We start from the raw sequence: 24114 nt of genomic DNA, 5'->3' as shown, positions 1-24114 counted from the left end.
CTCGGATTCAGCAGAGGATCTGTTCACAGATTGGATGTTCCCGGTTGGACTAGATGATGCCCTTGTGAAAGGGGCCTAAAGTGGTTTACATTATAATGTGTTTACCATCATCACATTTGCCCTTTCACTGGTACAGCCATTCTGAGTGAAAGCTGAGTTAATCTACCAGTGTTTTTGGGCTTTGAGGGAAAATAGGAGCACCAGGAGGAAGCTCAGTCAAAAACAGGGAGAATGTAGTACATACTCCATAGACATAATGACCAGTTATTTATTGCCTAGACCATTTTTATTTTTGCATAAATGATTGTGGTGTTTAAATTTGTATATTTCATGCATTTGTTTTTCAACTGCTTTAGACATTTATCCAACATAGACTTCAATAAATGTTATATCTGTTAGATTCAGAAGAAGAAGATGATGATGAAGAGCTGCCTTCAGAAAGCTCAGGACCTGCTCTTTCTGCAACTGATTTGAATGATATTGTGAGCTCTGATGAGGAAAGAGAGAACTGTCCCATCTGCCTGAATGGCTTCAGAGACCAGGTTGTGGGAACCCCAGAAAACTGCAACCATTACTTCTGCCTGGACTGCATCGCAGAGTGGTCTAAGGTTTGTAACGCCATGTACACCTACAGTGGTGAGCGTTAAGTTGCCTCTACAAAGTCTATTTCAAGCTGCTAATCTGCCCTATTTTGTTCTTGTAATGTGGTTGTAGGTGTTAGCTTTGTGTACTGATTTGGTTTCACTTAATTTATAAATTAAATGCCACTTAGCTGGTTTGGTGCATTTTTTCAAATTTGCATAAAATGTGAGGTCGTCCTATTTTGGGTGGAAGTCTCAACAGCTCAAATTTGTAAATGACAACAATTGTGTATAATGTTTAGAGCAGTGTTTTTCAACCTTTTTTGTGCAAAGGCACACTTTTTTCATGAAAAAAATCACGAGGCACACCACCATTAGAAAATGTTAAAAAAATTTACCTCTGTGCCTATATTGACTATATATAAAGTAATTCTCTTGAATAGGAATCAAACACAAAGAAATTATTTTATAATTACTTTATTATGAAATAATAAAGTACTTTATAATTGGACCCGGGGGCCGGACCAAGAGTAGATGAATGATGTGTATGTGTCATCCATAGTAAGTATAGTAATATTCCCCCATAGTAAGCATAGTAATTCATCCCCCATATAGTAATTCATCCCCCATATAGTAATTCATCCCCCATATAGTAATTCATCCCCCATATAGTAATTCATCCCCCATATAGTAATTCATCCCCCATATAGTAATTCATCCCCCATATAGTAATTCATCCCCCATAGTAATTCATCCCCCATAGTAATTCATCCCCCATAGAGTAATTCATCCCCCATAGAGTAATTCATCCCCCATAGAGTAATTCATCCCCCATATAGTAATTCATCCCCCATATAGTAATTCATCCCCCATATAGTAATTCATCCCCCGTAGTAATTCATCCCCCGTAGTAATTCATCCCCCATAGTAATTCATCCCCCATAGTAATTCATCCCCCATAGTAATTCATCCCCCATATAGTAATTCATCACCCCATAGTAATTCATCCCCCATAGTAATTCATCCCCCATATAGTAATTCATCCCCCATATAGTAATTCATCCCCCATATAGTAATTCATCCCCCATAGTAATTCATCCCCCATAGTAATTCATCCCCCATATAGTAATTCATCCCCCATAGTAATTCACCCCCCCTATAGTAATTCATCCCCCCTATAGTAATTCATCCCCCATATTAATTCATCCCCCATATTAAGTCCCCAAGCCCCCCCTGTGTCAATTCACTTACCTTTGCTCCGCGCGTTCCTCTCGCCGTTCCGGTGTAGCATGAAAATCTGTCTCCTATGAGGATCTGTCCCCCTCGACGTATCTGCGCATGTGCCAGTTTCAGGCATTAGCAGCCGATCGGCGATCTCCGGCACATGCGCAGATACGTCGAGGGGGACAGATCATCCTGACAGTATCACGCTCCGCGGGCCGGATTAAAAGGTCTATGTTACGGATGAAATTGCAATTTTTCCCACGGCACACCAGACAATATCTCACGGCACACTAGTTGAAAAGCGCTGGTTTAGAGTGTGCTGTTTACAATATGCATCATCTCTTTTTATTGTAATAACCATAGATAAGCTGATGCTGTAGTCTCCCTTTTTTTTTTCTATGGTAAGAATGTAGATTTTGGTAAAATATTATTTGTGGGTCCGGTAAATAATCATCATGTCATCCAAGCTTCTTATGCCAGCTAGGTGCCTTGCAAATGGCAGGTCCTAAAATGTGTACTGAGCTTCAGTGGGAAGTGTGGCATTGCAGCACTCCCCTTACCAAAAACAGTGCACTGGGATCTCTTCTGCAATGTAAAGAATGCCCTAATCACACAGTGGTGGTACGAGGATTATTCTCTAAGGTTTAGTTTGGAAGTGCATATAGTAGTTATCCGAGTTTATATAGCCCCAACAGTTTGTGCAGTACTTTACAAAATTATTGGAGTATGGTTATAATACAATTAAAAACAAGGGGGTTAGGAGTGCCCTGTTTGTGAGATTTTCAAAAATTATGCAATTGCATATATCCATTTTTATTAATTAATTATTTAAATAATAATTATTATTATTATACAGGATTTATATAGTGCCAACAGTTTGCACAGCGCTTTACAAAATGAAGGTAGACATTACAGTTATAATACAGTTTGGTAGAAGAGGAAACAGAGGGCCTGCTCGTTAGAGCTTACAATCTAGGAGGAAGGGTTGAGTGATACAAAAGGTAATAGCTGTGGGAATGAGCTGATGGAGTAAATAAAGGGCAGTTTACTAGTTAGAAGCAGGATAGGCTTCTTTAAAAAGAGAGGTTTTCAAGGATTGTCTAAAGGTGGATAGATTACGGGATAGCTGGACAGATTGGAGTAGGGAGTTCCATAGGATGGGAGAAGTCCTGGAGGCAAGCATGGGAGGAGATGACAAGGGAACTAGAGCGCAGAAGGTCTTGGGAAGATCTAAGAGTAGTTTGGTTGATATTTTAAGACCAGGTTGGGTGATGTAGCTGGGGGCAGAGTTGTGGATGGCTTTGCAAGTTGTTAGTATTTTGAATTTTATTTGTTGGGCAAGTGGAAGCCAGTGGAGGGATTGGCAGAGAGGGGTAGCAGACACTGAACGGTAAGGTGGATGAGCCTGGCAGCAGCATTTATGATGGACAGGAGGGGGGATAGCCTAAGTAAAGGTAAGCCAATGAGGAGGGAGTTGCAGTAGTTGAGGCAAGAGATAACCAGGGAGTGAATTAGGAGCTTTGTGGTATCATTGGTTAGAAAGGGGGCGTATTCTGGAGATGTTGCGGAGGTTGAGGCGGCATGATTTGGACAGGGATTGGATGTGGGCCTGAAAGGGTAGTTCAGAATCCAGGGTTACCCTTAGCACCCTGGCATGCGGAGATGGGAATTATGCCTTTATAACATGATTGCCTTGTTGATCCTACTGCTAATTTTATAATTGTGTTTTCAACAGAATGCCAATTCCTGCCCTGTGGACAGAATCACTTTCTCCTGCATTCATATCCGGGCACATTATGGTGGTGAGATCCTGAAAAAGGTGATTCCTTTTATCTGAATTACCATGTAGGGTTAAAATGTAAATGAAAACAGTATTTCTTTATTCATTGTTTAGATCTATGTATTACTGTTATAGCTTTATATTATGCAGATTCTTGAAATCTACATTGGGTGGTTTTTAAACTTGTATTACTTCATTATGTGAACATGTTTGTTCTTTATTTTGACTGTCCACAAACTACCCCATAAATGTTATAACTTTAAATACAAGTAGATATACAAAGCACCAATGAATACAGTTCTTTCATGGAAAAAGCATTAAATGTTTTAACAGAAGTTAGTGTATACCGTAATTGTGTTTAAGCTTTGTGATGCTAAAGGTTCATTTTTCTTCTTTTTTTTTAAAATAATGAACATGTCATATTTGTTCTGTGTAATGGTGTTGCACAGAGCAGTCCCAGTTCTCCTCTTCTGGGGCCCCCTGCCTGCTTTCCTGGCTCCTCCTCCCTGCTGAATACTCCCAGAGAAGCTGCTTGCTTTGAGGGCACTCGTGCGTACTTGCTCTTGAGCTGCCTCTGTGTGTCATTAAGACACGTAGAGTTTGTGCTTGGCCCTGCTTCCTGCTCCCTCTTTAATGGCTGTGATTGACAACAGAGGGAGTCAATGGATCCCGGTGTGTCTCAGCCAGTGAGGAGGGAGAGACCTGAGAGAGCCTAAAAATGCAGGGTGATCTACTGCGATTGCTGCGCAACAAATCGCATGATGTGTGTTATCTAAAAGAAGTCCTGGAACGTCTTTTGGGCAATATGCATTGCGTGAAAATCGCAATGCTGATGTGCAATTTGACATTTTAACAGTACGTTTTGAAATTGTAGTGATTCTGCCCAAGATTCAAAAAGCCTGTATGTAAACGGAGCCTAAGGGGGGCCGAGGGGGAAGGTGCAAACTGAAGATTTTTTACCTTCATGCATAGAATGCATGAAGGTTAAAAAAAAAACAAAAAAACCCTTCATTCTTTAGAACTACTTTAAATCTAAAAGCAAGTAGATCTAAAAAGCACCAGTTTTATGCAGTTATTTCCTCATTAAAAATAGAATATTTTAAGTAAAGCTAGTGTAAGTACCTGATGTTGTATTGCTATCAGCGTACTGTAATTTTACTTCAGCATGAAATTTGCTTTTGGTTTGTCTTTTTTACTCATTTATTTTTTGATGATTAAATCACAAACTAATTTTGGGGAGGTAATGTTCTGCTCTGTATCAAGTCTATTGTTTCAATAGCAACTTTTGAAAAGTCTGTTCCACGATTTGAATTTGGGAAAAGTTTTTTTCACAAGGAATTTGTATGCTAGCAGGAGGTTTTTGTTCTCTCATATTATCACTGTTTTGCATTTTAATATACTTTGTTGACTACACAATTCAGCTCACATGGGAATAGAAAGCTAAATAGCGCTGCACTAATTTATATCTTTATGCAAGCTTGTTGTGGGTGTCAAACACTTATTTAGTGCCAGCCAGCTGTTCACGTTTATTACATGCACATATTTGTATTCACAGGAGTCTAGGGTTGCAAACACACTTTTTAAAAAAATTTTTTTTGCAAATTTTTAAATGTGGCTTTTGCTGCATTGGAAACAGTCTATGCCACTGACAGGATACATTCCTCTCAGTTGCCTCTACAGACCATGGGCAAAGAGTGTTCATATTAAATCTAGAGTATCACCAGTGGGTAGGAACTGGCAGAAATGACTGATTAAATCTTTGCAATATACAGAGAAGACATTTTCTAATAATTTTAAATGAAATTTGATAATACAATTGGTTTTAGCCATCATTCAGCAAAAACATTGACTGCATTCTCTTTAAAGCCTTTAAAACCTAAACTGCTCAGGAAATTATATTGCTCAGAATGTGGTTTTAACCATTTCATATTAGAAAATGCTGAGCAATATATGCATAAATGCAAGCAATAATTCTTGTTGTGCAAGCTATAGAACACATTACCAAATTTTATTTTTATTTTTCCCCTCATTTAGGTCCCTATACAAAACAAAAATGCAATCACAGAGGAGGAAGAGGATCCAACAAACTGTGAAGTTTGTGGACGCAGTGACCGTGAAGATAGACTGCTGCTTTGTGATGGCTGTGATGCTGGGTAAGCACGTTTGTGTCCGCCTACCTTTAAATGGTCTGCTAAAGAATTTTTTATCCTTAGTGGATTATTAACCACTTCAGCCCCGGAAGGTTTGCCCCCCTTCCTGACCAGGTCATGTTTTGCTATTCGGCAATGCACTATTTCAGTTGGCAATTGCGTGCTCCTGCAACACTGTACCCAAATGAAATGTATATCCTTTTTAACACAATCAGAGCTTTCTTTTGGTGGCATTTGATCATCACTGAGTTTTTTTTTAAATTTCTTTTTTTGTGATCTAAACGAAAAAAGAAAGAAAATTTTGGAGGAAAAAAAAGTTATTTTTTTCTACTTTTCCAAAAAAAAAAAAATCCCATAAACTCAAATTTAGTTTTATATATATATATATATATATATATATATATATATATATATATATATATATATATATATATATATAAATATATGAGAGGCGCATAAATTCTGCTACATGTGTTTGGTAAAAGACAAAAAAAACCCCCAAAAAACCCTATACGTGTATATATAATTGGTTTGTGTGAAAGTTATAGCATCTACAAACTGTGGTGTATATATATATTGGAATTTACGCAACTTTTCTTTTCTGACCGCCTATCACATTTCTTGAGGTGTGAAAATGCCAGGACAGTACAAAAAACCCCCAAATGACCCCTTTTTGGAAAGTAGACACCCCAAGGAATTTGCTGAGAGGCATGTTGAGTCCGTGTAAGATTTTATTTTTTTGCCACTGTTTGGATAATTACAAATTTTTTTTTTTAACTCAAAGTTGTCACTTAAATGATATGTTGCTCACACATGCCTTGGTTATATGTGGAGTAACACCCCAAAACACATTCTACTACGTTTCCTGAGTATGAGGATACCACACGTGAGAGACTTTTTGGCAGCCTAGCCACATACAGACCCTTAAAATCCAATGACCACCTTTTATGCTTTCAAAGGGCATGCTTCCTTATGTCACTGCCTATCACAGTTTCGGAGGCCCTGAAATGCCAGGATAGTCCAAACGAGCCCTTTTTTGGAAAGTAGACACCCCAAAAAATTTTGATAAGAGGAATGGTGAGTATTTTGCAGATATTATTTCTGTCAAAAATGCTTTTTTCGTTTTCTTTTTTCATTTTCCAAAAACTTGTTTAATTGTCCAAAAAGGGTTCATTTGGGGGGGAGGGGGTGCTTCTACTATCCTGGCTTTTCAGGACCAACATTAGAAGCTTATGCCACAAATCACCCACTTTTCTAACCACTTGAAGACCAAGTATTCTCTGACATTTTTTGTTAACATGAAAAAAACTTTTTTGATAGAAAATTATTTTGAACCCCCCAAACATGTATATATTTTTTAAAGCAGAGGCCCTAGAGATTAAAATGGTGGGTGTTGAAATTTATGTCACTTAATATTGGCGCAGCGATTTTTCAAACGCAGATATTTTGGAAAAAATTCACTTTTTTTTTAAAAACAATTTTAAAGCACAAAAACACAATATGTTGCCCAGTTTGATAAAATATCAAAGAGGATGATGTGCTGAGTTAATGGATGCCAAACATGACATGCTTTAAAATTGCGCACGCCCAAGCAATGGTGACAAATTATTAACATTTTTAATATCCATAGACAACAGTTTAAAAGCCTTTACAGGTTACCAATTTAGATTTGCACAGGGGGTTTAATGCTAGAATTACTGCCCTCGATCTTACCGACACTTGCCCTTGATTGAGACCAATGCTTGTGATTGCCTTTGCGCTCGAGCATGGGGAGCGGCGGGGATGAATTTTTTTTTTTAATTTTTTTTTTTTTTTAGCATTATCACAGGGTATCGAGGTACTCTTCTGAGAAGTCTGGGGTCTATTAGACTCTAGATCTCTCCTCTGCGCTTAAAGCATCTGATCACACCAAGATTGGTGCGATCAGATGCTTTCCCAATTTTAACATGGTGCTGTTTATATCAGACAAAACCAAAATTATGAAATGCTCGTTGCTTCCAGTTTCCTAGACCGTAGAGATGATTGGCACCATTGCAGTCCCTGATCTGCTGTATGGTCAGCCGGCGGAATCGCTAGCTGCATTCCCTTCCCACTGCTTATGAAAACGAACCAGCAGTTAATTAGCCTCAAGGACTGCTTTTTACATGAAAGCCGACCACCAGCTGAAAAAAATTATACCAGGCTGCCTGTAGCTGCAGGCATCATCCTGCTATAACCACGTTTCTGGTCCTTGTTGGGCATATATGTAACAGCAGAAAACATGGGCATATGATTGGGTCTGTGGACCAATATGACCACAATTCATTCTTTTTTCTGTAATGCACATGTTGAGGGTTAGGCCTAAAAACGTTTTTTAAATTTGGAAACTGTGTTAGGTTTCCATGCAAATTGTCTGGCAAGAGCTGAATTTGGGTGGGCGGTGTTGTATTGTTTCTGTATGAATTGCTTTGGACCACAATCGATACAAAGCTTCCGTAAAAAACAGCGAAGGGGCTAAACACTAGTGCTGGCAGAGAATGGGGCTGATTCTGCTAACCCTGCATTTTTGGGGACACTATACTGGGGGAGGGGCACTAGTCTAGTTCTGTTCATGATCAATATGTTGATCCGTACAAACACTATATTAGTAATGGCGGTGATCAGTGCTCTATAGCGTGAGTACAATAGTGTGCTGGCAATCTTATGCTAGCTGACCCTGGCTGGGGGGGTTGCTAACTGACCTTGACGCTATCTGATGTCGCTAGTGGCAGTAATACAGCGATCAGTTTAAAATTCTATATACTGACACTGTACAAATGGCACTGGCTGGGTGATCAAAAGGTTAATAAGGGCTATCAAAGTCTTAAATGGGCTAATCTAATGCATGTTTGTAAAATGTAGTACTTTTACTCAGCGTGGTGTTCTTGCTTCTCTCCCTGGACCAACAGGTCCTGGGGCAGCAGGGAGCGCTCACACCTGGAAATAGAAAGTAGTGCAAGGGTAAATCGCTTTGCCCAGAGCCACCACTTGCCCGTGCATAGCAGGTGGGTAATCAGCAAAAAAAAAAAAAAATTCTCTATTTTATTTTATTTTTTTTAAAGATTATTGCTCATGCAATGCTGGCTTTGAACTGTCATGAATAGATTAAGTTCATGACTATTCAAAATACTAGTGATCTGTGATTGGCTACAGCTGATAACATGGTACAGGGTGCTGTGATTGGCCCATGTACCATGTGAGAGCTGTGGGCCAATCACAGATCACTAGGAAGAGAAGCAGAGCTGTTATGAATCAGATTCTCATAACAGCTTTGCTGACGTGATCACATGACCACTGGGTCCCCTCCCTCCAGTGGACACAGCGGTCGCGGGGAGGGGGTGCGGAGCATCCCCTTGTGTTAGTGCGACGTACTGGTACATTGCTCTGCTTGTAGCTGCCACTCATCTGCGGGTACAAGTACTGCAGGCGGTTGGAAAGTGGTTAAAGGCGGCTGTATGACAATCTAAACCTGTATAAAACCCAGTTATTATATGATTTGGTACACATTTGGACATAGTTAAACAAACCTCATAAAATAAAACAAAAACTTTACTTTGCCTTCCTTGACTAAGCCAAATGCTCCTTTAGTGTCCCACTTTCTCCCCCCACCCAAAGATGCTATAACTCGCAGTGGGGGCTCTTGGCAACAGAGGCGTACTGTCAATCCAGAAAGCAGTGGGTAAGGTGAGATTGCCTGAAGCTTGTTAATAGGCTACAGGCTTGTGAGTCAGCAGTGACAATGTTGATAGCCACGTTCCCATAACAATTTTTTAATCCCGCTTTAAGCTGCCACCTTGAATTGGATGTGGGTAATCTGTATGCAGAATTATCTCAAATGTTTATTTCCCTGCGTTTTTGAATGCTACCATTCCTACAGCTATTCCTAACATTCATTTAGGGAAAATGTTTATCTTCCATAGGTATCACATGGAATGTCTGACACCGCCTTTGAATGCTGTTCCAGTCGATGAATGGTTCTGTCCAGAGTGTGCTGCTACTAACCAGCCAGATGACGGTATGTTATTTATTGCTACACCACCATACGTTCACAAGATTAGTCTGTCAGTACATAGATTTGTATTTAGAACAAAGTTTTGGCTTTTGTCGGGCACTAATTCTTCCAGCAGCCATAGAAAGGTGACCATCTCATATCTATGGTTGCAGGTGGATGCCTGATGCTGACAGCTGTTTGGGGAAACATCAGTTGGTTAGGAAATCTTTTTCAATTGCTGCTTTCCTACCCTGAGTTAATGGGCTGCAACAGGATCTGCCAGCATTGATCTTTTCTTCCTCTTTTTGTTTGTGAAGACATTCTGCTGTTTAGTTAGCAGAACCAAGGTTTTCGACTGCTCTGGAGCTTTTTTGGAAATTTACTTCTATGAGAACTACAGGTTGGGAGATGTATACCACCCCTCCTCCCCACACCCAGCAAGTGCCAGGATACACCAATATCCATACATAGAGCTGAGTTTAGTGCACTCACTACGCACCTATTGCATAACTAATTTCTGTAGATCAGTAATCTCCCTGTGACATAGATAATGAGGGTCTCCAAATGCTGGAGATTTTTAGGATTTGATAGAGTAGGGAAGGATTCGATTTATTTATTTTTTTGTTTTGTTTTCTGGGTCTCCCATTAAAGAGCTCTCTTCACTTACTGTTACGTAGACATTGGTTTTACAAGAAAAGAAAGCTGGTATAATCTCCAGCAGTAACACAGACAGGTTAGCAGGTTGCTGGAAAGCAGTAAAAAAAAACCAAAACACTAGGGGTTTGAATTCTTTCACATGTGATCAAAAAATTAAAAATGTGGGCTTGAAATAGGCTGATAATCCCCATCAATAAGTCTGTGTTGTACGTGTTTGTTATGACAGATCAAGTGAGCGAAGAAGAGGTGACCAGCTTGCTTGCCGATGTGATTCCCACCACAAGTCGGCTCAGGACCAATATTGTAAGGACTCGAGCCATTGCACGTACCAGGCAGAGTGAGAGGGTTAGGGCCAGTGTCAACAGGATCCGCACAACAGCACGCAACACACAGGTAATGGTAGTGGTAGATTTGAAGTATAACTTTCAATCCCAATCCCAAGTTCCGTCCCTAATTTTTTTTTTAAAAACCTGTTGATAAGTCCCTTTACTGATTTTTTTTTTTTTAAAGAAACAGTTGTTACTGAGCCCTAGTGAGCTAATACCAAAAAGTATAGCAAGAGCCATACTTTAGTCTCTGCTGCATCGAGACAGAGTATAAGGACATATGGTGTGCTGCTGTGCTTCTGCCATCTCCCTTTGCAGTGGCCTTGACAAAGTATAGCAGGCTGATAGTGTGATGGTGCTTTGTGAATGGAACAGCAGATGGAGAATGGTGGAGGCACAACACCAGAATTGGTGTCTGCCATGAATCCTGTTTCAATGCAGCAGAGAGCCAAAAGTGCAGATTCTGTTGTACTTTTTGACAGTGGTTCACTGGGGATTATTAACAGCTAGTTCAGTAAGAAATTAAATATGACATGGAAAATGGTAATAGGTTTAAAAAAAATGTAAAAACCTTGTAGGGGCTGGATTTTAAAGAACAATTTAGAGTGTTACTAAACCCACAACCGGAAAATCAGTCTGTATATGCAGTAAAGGATGCTTGTTATACTCCCTGTGGAACCTAAGGGGTTAATTGTCTGCATTGTGTAAAAAGGCCATTTGATCCTTTCGTCTGTTTCTCTCCTTTTTCAAGCGACCACTTCTTATCTCCTGATAAGACAGACTGAAGGCATTCTGCACATGCTCAGTTTGGTGTGTATTGCTAGAGAGGTTATTTTTTTTCTTGGGAGAGTGCATGTGATTAGCACAGGGCCAATCAGCACTGGTCAGACAGAGGTCAGGGGTTTTGCATCCTAGAGAAGAAAGAAAACACCTCCATCAAGCTTTACCTAATGCTTGACTGAACACTGATAGAAGCCACAAAACTGCTGATGAAAAAAAGGTATTTAGCAGTTTCCATGTTGTGTGTACTGTGGGAGACCAGATATAGTGGATGCAGGGTCCTGGGTTTCGTAACACTTTAATTTAAAATGAATTGTTATTCTTTGGGTGAAATGAAGTGGCTAAAAGCTGCTCAGATGTTAAGGTGTCTGGGACACTGATAGGGACATTTATTTATCAACCATTCTTTACCCTTCCTGTGAGAAATTTCTGATATAAACAGACCAGCCATAGCTTAACCACTGATAGGTTAAGGGCATAAAATTGTTTATCTTATTACAAAGGCATCTGAAAGTCCGTGGTTTATTAGGCAAAAAGTTAACATGTTGTCCCTGAAGTTAATGTATTGAAAGTAGAAAAAATGGACCAGTGTCCCCAGCCATTAGCGCCCACAATGGGCACTTGAGCATCAGAGGTGGACTGGTCTGATGAATTCAAGATTGATCTGAGGAACACAACATCATGTTTGAGGTGTTGACTTGGCCTCCAAATTCTATAGATGTCCATCCAATTGAGCATATGTGGCATGTGCTGGAAAAACATGTCCGATCCATGGAGGCTCAACCTCGCAACTTACAGGACTTACCGTATATGCTGCTGATGGCTTGGTGCTAATTACCACAGCATACCTTCAGAGGTCTAGTGGCGCCATGCCTCCACTGGTCAGTGCTGTTTTAGTGGAAAAAGAAGGATCTGCTCAATATTAGATGGGTGGCCATAAAGTTATGGCCGAGCAGCGTATGCTTTTTACCAGTTAATTTGCTTGGCTTGCTTATGGAGAAATCAGAAGGAAGCAAGAGATGCATAGCCACAGTGAAAGTGCTTGCCCAGGTTCCTAGATATCTGCAATGGTTTAGTAGGAAATCAAACTACCAGTCTCCTGAAAAGAGAAACAAACTCTTGAGTGGAGTTAGACCTTGGTTGCATTCAGATAAAATGATTATTCTTTTTTCTACCCTAATTTCATAACCTCTTTATTTTGTTCACAGAATGTTCCCAGATATTTATTGTCATCTCTTCTCGATGAAACCATTGAAGCAGTTGTGGCTGGACTGAACACTGCTGTGTACACGCGTAATCTTACCCCTCGTCCTGCATCTACCAGAAGAAGGAGGAGAGTCGGTGCGTATCAGAGAAGGAAACACAAGAAGATCCAACCAGGACAATGGGGTTCATAATCTACACCATCCTTTTTTTTTTTTCTTTTTCAGAGTAGAAATGAAAGATAGCACCTGATCAGACACTAGATGAATGTCTGTTTGAATTTATCTCTCTGTTGTAATTTGAGATCCAGCAGTGTTGATTCTTAAAGTGGAGTTCCAGTGTAGTTGCTGACTTTTAAAATACAGACACCTGTTCCTCGGTCCAGCGGTGTCCTTATCATGGCTGGTTTCACTAGTCGTCTTCTCTCCCCAGCTCCGGCATTTTCAGTTTGATGCTTCACAGCTGGGTGCCCACTGTGCATGCGCGAGTAGTGCTGCGCTTTGTGAATGGCCCTGCAGTCTTCTTGGACCTGTCACGTGTCCTAGAAGACTATGAGGAGGGGGGTCAATTTCAGGTACCTGCTTCCCAAGGGTGCCAATCCTTAACGGGGAGCAGGCAACAAGTGCTTAAAGCGGAACTTCCCCTTTTGGGTGGAGCTCCGCTTTAAATCTAAAGATGGTAGAAATGTATACCTACAGTGGGTATAAAAAAGAATTACCCCCCTTTTAAAATTATCACATTTTGTTGCTTTGCAACCTGAAATGAAGGCATACAGAATGTTGTTTTATCCTGCTGTGTTTACTGTTTTATCTTTCACTTGGATGTTATAAGTTGCACTAACATGTCAGAAAATAAAAAAAAATTAAAACCAGACTCAATGAGCTGGAAAAAGAATACCCCCCTCCTAAAAATGACTTGTAAACTCAATCAGGTGTTGCTAATCATCTTCTCAATGGCACACAAAGCCATTTGACTTCAACTGTGATTAGCTGTGGTCATTTTGATTAGCTCAGCACGAAAAGAGCTTTCCTGGAGCATTTCCGTCACTGGTAGTGCAACTGAAGCAGACAACTATGGGTGGCAAGGCACTGTCAAAAGATTTCTGGGATAACGTTGTGAACAGGCACAAGTCAGTTGATGGATACAATTTCAAATGCTTTATCCATGAACCACAGTGAAGTCTATTATGAAGTGGAAGGTATTTGGTACAACACAGACTCTCCCTGGATCAAGACCTCACTCCTTACTGGATGGAAGAGCCAGGAGGAAACTGGTCAGAGAGGTTACCAAGAGGCCTACAGCAACTCTGAAGCAGTTGCAGAAATTAATGAGAGAGTGGTCATTGTGTGCATGAGACAACAGTATCACAAATTCTTCACAAATGTGGCTTGTGTGTGAGGGTTGCAAGAAAAAAGCCACTCCTCAAGAAAGGCTACATGCAGTCATGACTGACCTTTGCCAAAACTAACCTTGAAGATTCTGAGGCTACATTGAAAAATGGCCAGATGAGACTAAAATGGAATGATTTGGACTCAACTCTAAACAATATGGCGGAAATCCAATACATCTCACCATCCAAATAACACCATTCCTACAGTAAAGCATGGAGGTGGTAATATCCTGTTATGGGGGTGTTTCTCTGCAGCAGGAACTGGAGCACTTGTCAGGATAGAAGGCGAAATGGGTGGGGCAAAATACCGTCAAATTCTTGAGCAAAATCTTCTGCCCTCTGCAAGAAAGTTATCAATGGGAAGAAGGTTTACCTTCCAACATGACAATGACCCTGAGCACACTGTGGGTGAAGGAGAAAAAGGTGAATGTCCTTGCATGGCCTAGTCAAAGCCCAGACTTAAATCCCATTGAAAATCTGTGGAATGACTTAGATTGCAGTCCACAAACAGTCACCATCAAATTGAACTGAACTTGAGCAGTTCTGCAAAGAAGAGTGGGCAAATATTGCAAAGTCTAGATGTGCAAAGTTAGTGGAGACTAAAGGCTGTAATTAAAGCAAAAGGTGGTTCAACAAAATACTGACATAAGGGTGATTTTATTTTTTCCAACTCAGTGATTCTGTTTTTGATTTATAAATAAATAGAGCTTAAATACAGCTGGGTAAAACAAAAATAGTGTCTGTCTTCATTTCAGGCTGCAAAGCAACAAAATGTGATTATTTTAAATGGGGGTGATACTTTTCTATACTCACTGTATCTCCATATGTATATATTGTATTGCCCTCTCAGTGGTTCTTAAGGAGAAGGTATACAATATACTTGTATACATTTGGTACTGTTACTGAAAGTCCCCCCCACACACACCTCAATGTCTGTGACAGTAGATATAAACATTCTCTTTTTTTTTTTTTTCCCCACAGGAAAAAAGGGTCAGTCTAAGGTGTCTAAAGGGAGTCGTGGTGTGGGTAAAAGGCGGAGGCGGCGGGTCAAGAAGCGAAGGGGACGGCGGCAAACTGTGAGTGTCTATCACCTTGGAATGCATGAGGCCAAATATGTTACTTACTTTGCAGCCCTTTTGTAGTTATTCCAGTAGTGGGAATGGGAGCATTGCTTAGCAAAATGAACAGGAATGGCAGTGGTCTGTAGCAATCTTGTTTAACATGTCCCCAGTTTCTTTTACTGAGCAGTGGGAAGCATCCCCTGTTTTGGTTCTGCACAACAGAGGTACATTTAAAAAAAAAATGAAATTGAGAAAAAAAATCGCACTTAAAGCCTAACTCTAGGTTTTATTGAAGTTTCAAATAGTAGAATTGGACCAAGCTGATCAAAATGAATTATTTACTCCACTAACTGATGCAGCGGCTGTTTGCTGCATGTAGTCTTATCTATATTGTCAATGGGGCTGTTCCACCAGCGGGACAAGAACTTCCTGTCCCATTCCCAGAACAAAATCAAGTCGGGCTGAGCACTGCTCAGCCATTCACAAGAAGCTTTGTATTTTCTGAATTAATACAAAACTTCCTCTGGCTGAGGTGGAGAGACAGTGTAAGACATGATGATCTGTACCTCAGCCGGTTTATATGCATTCATTAATCACTACGTCACTAGATTTCAAGTAGTTATACTGTGATGATGCCTGCAACTGTAGTCATCATCCAGGTACCACTTTTTAGAGCCAGTGGATGGCTCTCTTGTAAAAGCAATCGGAGTAACTAACAAGCTGCTCGATTGCTTTTACAAGCCTTCAGTGTCTCTCTCAGGCTCTCCCCTCCCACTGGGAGACCCGAGTGACCAGCCAACATGTCTGCTGGCTAGCCAGACAGCCAAACAAAGCTGGGATCGGCTTTGATCATCTCTCTACTTTAGTAACCCGGGAAGAAATGACCTGACATCACTTCCGGTTTACTCAGAACTAAATGGCGCAGTTTTTAAAAAAAACTGAAAGCATTCAAAAACACTGCTCTTGGTATATTGAATGCTTTTAAGGGCAGATCCCTCAATAAAGAGTACCTGTCATATGCCTATTGCTGTCACAAGGATGTTTACATTTCTTGTGACTAATAAAATTGATTAAAAAAAAAAAAAATTTAAAGCACAATAATAAAAAATAAAAGATTAAAGTGCCCCTGCCCTTTATGCTCGCACGCAAAGGCGAATGTATGCATCTGTCCTGCACCAAACAGCGATCATCCCACACATGTGAGTTATCACTGTGAACATCAGATCATGGGCAGTAATTCTAGCACTAGACCTCCTTTTTAAATCTAAAGTGGTAACCTGTAAAGGCTTTTAGTGCATTGTATATGGATAGTAAAACTTGCGTTGTTTGTCGCCGTTGCACGAGCGTACATGGTTTTAAAGTGTAACATGTTTTGTATCTATTTACTTGGTGTAACATCATCTTTTTATATTTTACAAAAAGTTTGGTATGTATTGTGTTTTTTTGCATTACAATTCAAAAAAATTTATTTTTGCCCAAATAACTTTTAATTTCCTCTGTCCAAATACCATGCAACATAAAAAATTGCAAAACCAACCATTTTGTTCTCAAGGGCTTCTGCTTTAAAAAAATATATAAAATTTGGGGGTTCCAACTAATTTAACAAAAGTGTCAGAAAAAGGCCTGGAGGTCAAGTGGTTAAATACAAAGCTTCCTGTAAAACTATTTAAATTTAACTCAAACCTGGAGATCAGCTTTAAAATTGACCTAATCTCAGCTCTTAGCGTTAGCTTTTTGGCGACATGGTGAATCCCCAGCTACAACATTTTCTCTACTCTGTTTTTGTGCAGAGTGATTGCAGATTGATGGCTTTGTCATTCTAGTGGATACACTGCAGGTCACTATATTTCACAATCACAAACTTATGGAAGAATAATGGTTTATTAATTGCTTCCCCGCCACCCTATAGCAGAACTACTGTTACAGGGTGGCAGAGCTGAGCAAAATTGCGTATATATACATGATTATACCTGCACCTCCAGCTGGAGATTTCCCGCTGTCACCCAGCGATTCGATGAGGAACAGTGAAAGCTGAGAGGTCTGTGTGTAAACAACACAGATCTCTCCCCTGTCAGCACGAACAGGCTGCTTTGTATTAATCTGCACAACAGAGCAATACAAAGCAGCTTGTCTCCCTAGTAAAAAAAACACAGCTCATAATGTAAAACACTCCCAGCACACAGTTAACCCTTTGATCGCCCCAGATGTTAACCTCTTCCTGTCCAGTTTCATTAGTACAGTGTCAGTGCTTTTTATTAGCACTGATCACTGTATTAGTGTCAGTGGCAGTTAGTTCCCTCAACCCCCCTCCAGTGTCGAATGCCCGCTATAGGTCGCTGATCGCCCCCATTACTAGTATTTAAAAAATAAAGATTCCCGTATATATACCGCCATTTGTAGACACTATATAACTTTTTTTATTAGCCAAGTCATGTAGCAGAATATAGTTTGACCTAAATTTATGACAATTTTATTTTAAGGTTTTTTTTTTTACTGGATATGCTTTATAGCAAAAGTCAAAAATATTGTTTTTTTTTGGGGGGGTTCTAAATTGTCAGTCTTTTTATTTTTATAGCGCAAAAAATAAAAACCGCAGAGGTGATCAAATACCACTGAAAGAAAGCTCTATTTGTGGGGGGGGAAGGGACATTTCATTTGGGTGCAGTGTTACATGACCGGTCAATTGCCAGTTAAAGTAACGCAGTGCCGTATCGCAAAAAATGGCCTGGTCAGGAAGGAGAGGGTAAATCCTCTGGAGGGCAAGTGGTTAATCTAACACCATATCATGATAAACCAAAATAGTGTATATGCTTGAAAAACTGCTATACATTCCCTTTTTAAGGTACAAAATGGCAAGAAAATGTATTACTCTGAATAAAATGTAGCAGCCTCCACCTAGGAGATGCACATAATTTTTTTTCATGCTGATCACCTGTATGAATATTTTGTTCTTCTCTTTCCAGAATAGAAAAGTTTTCACTTCTCATAGGCGAATAGCTAAATCCTTGGGTCTGTGCAGTCCAACCCGAGGGTCTACATTACCTCGTATACAGAGGGCATCAGAGCAAACACTGGGCTCCATGAGAAGTGACATTGGAGCTGCTACACTGTCTGTGTTTGGAAATCCAAATGACCTAGATCCATTTGACAGGTAAACATCTTACAGTCTGCTTTCAGGAATAAAGCTGATAAATACACTCTTGGACTGGCTGACTGTTCACACAAGGGTACTCTCTGTTCTAATATTGAATTGGAACAATAGCCTCTTAGTAACCCTGGTAACTGCAGTGCAAGGAGTAAAATATATTGTGGGCTTGCATGCCTGTCCATTATTATGCTAAGGATTGTAAAGCGGTAATGTGTGACCTCATTACGTCCTAGTAGTAGGTCTATAGACAAATTGTCTTTTATGCTTATTTTCATTTGCTATAAGAGCTTGCTTCACTTTCCGAGAGCATCTAATTGTCCCATTCATAGTCATCTAGACTGTTTTGCAAACAAAGTAAGTTAACTTTTCATCTGATGATTGTGCATGTTTTACAGTAATGAGGATAATTCCAGAAGTCCATCATCTCCACTGACTGCTAAGAGAAGGGTCCTGTCTCGTTCTGCCTTGAGGTCCCATCAGCCCGTGGCAAGACCTATCTCTGTGGGGCTGTCAAGGTAAGACTAATATGAACAAGCACATGTGTGATGAAATGCTGCTTGCTGCATCAGCCTCTACAGAATTATTTTGTCTGTTATTAAAAGGAATAAAAGCTGATCCTTATTTGTTAGTAGCCCTTGTTTAATTAACTGCTAAAATGTTAAATGAACTGGCACATCTACTACCCTTTTTGTGTAGTGGGCATAATTTAGTGCGCAACTGAAAAGTCCAAGCATGTGCTTACCAGGTTTTGACTGGTAAGCAGCCCAGTACATTTTTGAGCCACATTTTAACCACTTGACCTCCAGAGGATTTACCCCCCTTCCTGACCAGGCCATTTTTTGCGGTACGGCGCTGCGTTACTTTAGCTGACAACTGCGCGGCCATGCCACGCTGTACATAAAATTTATGTCCTTTTTTTCCCCCCCCACAAATAGCTTTCTTTCAGTGGTATTTAATCACCTCTGTGTTTTTTTAATTTTTTGAGCTATAAACAAAAAAAATAAAAATTTTTACTTTTTGCTATAAAACATTTCCAGTAAAAAAAGTAAAACAAATTTCTTCATAAATTTAGTCCAAAATGTGTTCTACTTGTCTTTGCTAAAAAAAAAACCCCCAATACATGTAAATAATTGGTTTACGTGAATGTTTATAGCGTCTACAAATGGAATTTTTATTTTTTTTATACTAGTAATGGTGGTGATCAGCAACTTATAGCGGAACTGCGACACGCATTCTGACACTGGGTGGGAGCTGACTAACTGCCACTGACATGCCAATGACACTAATACAATGATCAGTGCTAGTAAAAAGCACCGGCACTTTACTAATGACACTGGGCAGGAAGGAGTTAACATCTGGGGCAATCAAAGGGTTAACTGTGTTGTGTTTTATTAGGGAAACATGCTGCTTTGTATGTTTCTGCTGTGCAGAGAAATACAAAGCAGCATGTCCTTGCTGGCAGGGAGAGGGAGCTGTTTGTTTACACACAGGTCTCTCCCCTGTCAGCTTACCCTGATGATCGCCAGGTGCCGGCGGGGAATCTCCAGTGGGGACCCGGTGATTGACATCCCTAGCCACCAATGGCAGTGCGGGTAGGCCGGTGCGTGCCCCCTACCCAGAAATGCAAAATCACGTATATATACGTGATTTTGCACAGCCCTGCCGCCCTGTAGCAGTAGTTCTACTATAGGGCGACGGGAAAGCGGTTACAGAAGCCTGTTCAGAGTTATCACAATGTATGCAAATAAGACATCTGTATTTTTTTTTTTTTTGTCTCATTTACGTTTTGTAGAGGCGGTGTGGCTCCGCTGGCTCTTGGCTCGGTAGCAGTGGCAGAACCTGTTCCAGATCTTCTGGGAAGCATTTTGTCTGGACAGAGCATGCTGATGATGAAGAGCTCCGATATTGTCATCAGTAGAGATGGATCTTTATTGGCTAAGAAAACTAGTAAGCTGCTAATTGTACTTTGTTCAGTATGAAATATTAGTACAGTTACCTAGATAAACTCATCTGTAAATCTTGCATGCTTTCATGCTTGTTAGACATTGTGCTTGCATAGTGGATGGAAAGAAGTCACGAATGATCATTTGTTCTACTGTGGTTTGACATTTGGCAAGACAGCCATGCTTGCTTTAATTTCTGTTTAATGTCACATGCACACTTTAAAGGAAGCCTGTGCTGAGAGAAATATGTGGGATTCCATTTCTGAAAATGTTGGTTGTGCTGTTATCTTGACAAGTGTCTTCAGGAATCGACTAGTCACTTAGCTGGAAGTATGCAAAATAGAACTTCTGTCGTTGCTTGATGATTTCTTGTTCTTAGTCTGTGTCTTAAAGTGTTTTGAAGTCAGAGATTGACCGACAACTAGCATTTTCAGAATATATTTTTTTTAGACAGTTTTCCCTTAACATAAAAAGATAAAAACATTTTTTCTTTTCCATTAAGAGACACGGGAAGTCTTAAAGTGTTACTAAACCCAGGACCCTGCATTCACTATATCTGCTCTCCCACAGTACACAGAGCATGGAAGTGCAATTATTTTAGTAACTAGAAACTGCTAAATACCTTTTCTCATCAGCAGTTAGAGCAGTCTTGTGACTTCTATCCATGTCCAGCAGAGAACATGTTAAAGCTTTTAGGAGGAGTTTTCATTTTGCTCTAGGAGGATACGGAACCCCTGATGTCTGTCTGGACAGTGCTGATTGGCCCTGTGCTGATCACATGCACTCTCCCAAGGAAAGAAAAAAAACCTCTCTAGCAATACACACCAAACTGAGCATGTGCAGAGTGACTCCACACAATGTCTTATCAGGAGATAAAGGGGGGGGGGGGGGGGGCTGGAAAAAGGGGAGGATCAGAGAAGTCAGGATCAAACAGCCTAATGTGTTTCGAGTGCTTTGCCTCTTCCTCAGGGCCCTTAAAATGTGTTAGTCTGTTGTAAGAACAGAGCTCCCATTGCGGATGGACATGTAGTGTGGATTGGACAGTGCTGTTCTTTGTGATATGCCATTGATGTTTATGTCAATTGTAAGTATGGTACCTAATTTTTTCATTTCAATAAATGCTTTTTACGATAATGCAGTAGGCCGGTGCGTCCTCTGTTTTCTTTATATCCTGTCATTTGGACTACCCCGGTCCGTTGAAGGCAGCAAGGAGTGCACATTCTAGGACATCTGAGATGTAGCTGAGTCCATCCTCAAGCACAGGAGTATTTGAGTTTGTGGTTTGTGTAAACAAGCCCTTAGGCTCCATGCACACTAGACGTTTTGATAACGCTGGTAATGTTAGCTGTGTAAAGTCACGTTAAAAATGTAAGGTTTTTCAGCTTTTTTTAGCTTCCCACTAGTCCTGGGGTTTTTTTTCTTCTATCCAAAAAATGTCCCCAAAAATGTTGATTACATTCTGTGTGCATGGACACATAGGATAACATGCTGGGGAGTTTACTGGCTGTTGAAAAAAATGTCCTAAGCCAAAACCAGCTGCTCTAAAAATGTCCAGTGTGCATGAGGACTTAGTGATTAAGCTGGTCAGGCCAAGTGTTGTAAACTCCCTTATAATTTTGTCTTTGCTGTGAGGGGACATAACACTGGAACAGTGCTGGCATCCACTGGGTGGGGTACACGCTCATATGCTCCACACTCTTCTCTGCCATACAGCGTAGAGGAAGCATTTTCCAGCTGTTGCTCAGCCTGTTTCTTTTACCAGAGCTGTTGCCAGTCTTATGCTCTATTGAACTCCTAAGCTACAAAGACTTGCCTTTTGTACCTGCTTTTCCATTTGTTTTTATACATAGATTGGAAGTACCTTGAACTGTTGTTAGCTCCCCCTTAAGCGTTTGCTAAGTTGTATACTTTGCTGCAAATTTTGTTCAGAAATGGTCCATGAATATGTGGATCCAGCTGTGTCTCATCTTATCAAGAAAACTACTATACAGTTGGAGGATGCATCTGCTTTTAAGGACCCAACCAAAAGGTGGTCAGAAGTCCCTTTTAGAACTGTTGTCACCAATTGGTTCCATCTTGCACCCAATTCTAGCTATGTTTATACTTTTTCCAACCATGTCTGACTGGTTTAAATCCCTTAAAAGGATGATGTTCCCATTAAGGATCTTACAGGTGGCAAGAGCACACCTCTACCCAGCGTAAGAAGAGCAGATTGTGAAATCATCTCCTTTGTGAGACGTGTACCTCTGTTCTTACCTTTAGAGTCACAGACCTCTAAGCTTGTCTCCCAATCCAATTGCTAAGTCTGGACTCACAGGACTCCATAAACCTCAGACAAGCTTTCCTCTGCATGAAGGTGCCCTTCCACTTTCCAGAGTGGGGGGACATCTCTTGACCTTTGAGACTGCTTGGACAGCTGCAGTTCGAGATTTCCTGGGTGCAGGAAGTGGTGTCCCATGGTTACAAACTCAAGTGTCTTTCCTTGCCTCCTACTCCTTTCCTTCCCCCTGATAGGTGATGCGGGCTCACCTGGGATGTAGAGTGTAAGCAACAGCGGTATTGAACATCAATCATCGGGGAGGAACTGAAATCTCGATGCGACATCCTGTCCTGGTGAAATAAATACTAATAAAGGGGGTGGGTTTTCTGGAATCCCCCTATTTATTATTCAATTATGTACTATTTGTCTGTTCCTATAATGAATTAGTAAATATATATATATATATATATATATATATATATAGACAATATTGAAGGATGTAATATACTGCAATATTGGCCATAATAAACAAACACAATGCGCAAAGAAGCAAGGTCTTATTTATTTTCAAAGAAAGTAAACCACTAACAGAAATCTAAACCAATATTACAGAGAAAGATGATACGTTACGTAAGTTCGTCCTCAAAACTAAGTATCTTTTAGCTGGTCCCAGGTAGGCAATGTTCAAAAGAGACAGAGCCTTGCCAAAACTGAGTTTAAAAGCACTCTCAAGCACCACCCACGCTCTCATCGCTATGACCCACCGCTAGGGGGTATATGTGTACTCCCAGAACAAGGATTTTGGTATGCAGCCTTTGTTATACACCGCCTGTCGTAAATACTTGCTTTTCTTGACATTCCAAGATAACATTCAATGGGCCAAATAGTTATTTTACAACCAGGCAGTAAGAATCCATAACTGTCTGATATAGAAAAACATGTTGCCTTCCAACACCTGGACATGTTCTTTCATGTTTCAGCCTTGTCAGGTGTAGATAATTGGTAGGCAGAGTTCATCAGCTGGCAGTGTCTAGACCCAGGACAGTGATCTCTACATCTGATGATATTTCAGGACCTGAGTGAGGGAGGCCAGATGTGGACCTCCTGCCCTCCAGATCAAACTGGATAGGTTTGTACCCAGGTGGATCTTCTGGCAGAAGCAGGTGGCCCTGTGGGATTAGCAAACCCTGGTCTATGCCCCTATTCTCCAGAGCCTTCTTTTGCCTGCTTTGTAGGCTCAAGATGGGAGGACATTCTCGTGATTGTCATTGCTCCAGATTGGCCCTGGTTGATGTGGTTTACCAACTTGGTAAGGCTTTTAGCAGACGCACGCGCGCCCTGTCAGACCATCTGGATCCACTGTCCTAAGTGCCAATTTGCCGTCCTGCTACTCTGTCACTGGTTTAACGGCATGGCTGTTTAAGCCCAGATTCTAATGGACAGGGACATCTGATTCCTACAATGCTCAGGGCTAGGAAGTCCATTTGAAGTGGAACGCATTCTTCGTCTGATGTAAATCCAGGGTTTCCATCCCAGGAGCTTCTCCGTGGGAAAAAATAATTCCTGCAGTTTGGTCTGGATCACCTTTTGGCTTTCAGCACC

General features: G+C 40.6%; 1 protein-coding gene across 4 annotated transcripts in view; it reads left to right on the top strand.

Annotated features, from left to right (window-relative positions):
- Window positions 1-24114, top strand: part of PHRF1 (PHD and ring finger domains 1) — a 91077-nt gene that overhangs the window by 29383 nt on the left and 37580 nt on the right. For 3 of the 4 annotated variants that reach the window (XM_089653590.1, XM_089653587.1, XM_089653588.1), the window contains exons 4-13: window positions 400-608; window positions 3541-3624; window positions 5620-5738; window positions 9674-9768; window positions 10628-10794; window positions 12716-12896; window positions 15082-15176; window positions 18125-18312; window positions 18705-18824; window positions 20102-20256. In XM_089653590.1, the coding sequence (XP_089509716.1) occupies window positions 400-608; window positions 3541-3624; window positions 5620-5738; window positions 9674-9768; window positions 10628-10794; window positions 12716-12896; window positions 15082-15176; window positions 18125-18312; window positions 18705-18824; window positions 20102-20256 (1413 nt within the window). The remainder of the gene's footprint in view (window positions 1-399; window positions 609-3540; window positions 3625-5619; window positions 5739-9673; window positions 9769-10627; window positions 10795-12715; window positions 12897-15081; window positions 15177-18124; window positions 18313-18704; window positions 18825-20101; window positions 20257-24114) is intronic. The other variant, XM_089653589.1, reaches the window with a different exon arrangement.

Source organism: Staurois parvus, unplaced genomic scaffold (assembly GCF_062004578.1).
Source record: "Staurois parvus isolate SC_StPar_1 unplaced genomic scaffold, SC_StPar_1.0 ptg000715l, whole genome shotgun sequence".
In the NCBI taxonomy this organism is placed as follows: domain Eukaryota; kingdom Metazoa; phylum Chordata; class Amphibia; order Anura; family Ranidae; genus Staurois; species Staurois parvus.
This window is presented reverse-complemented; position numbering and strand designations above follow the sequence as displayed.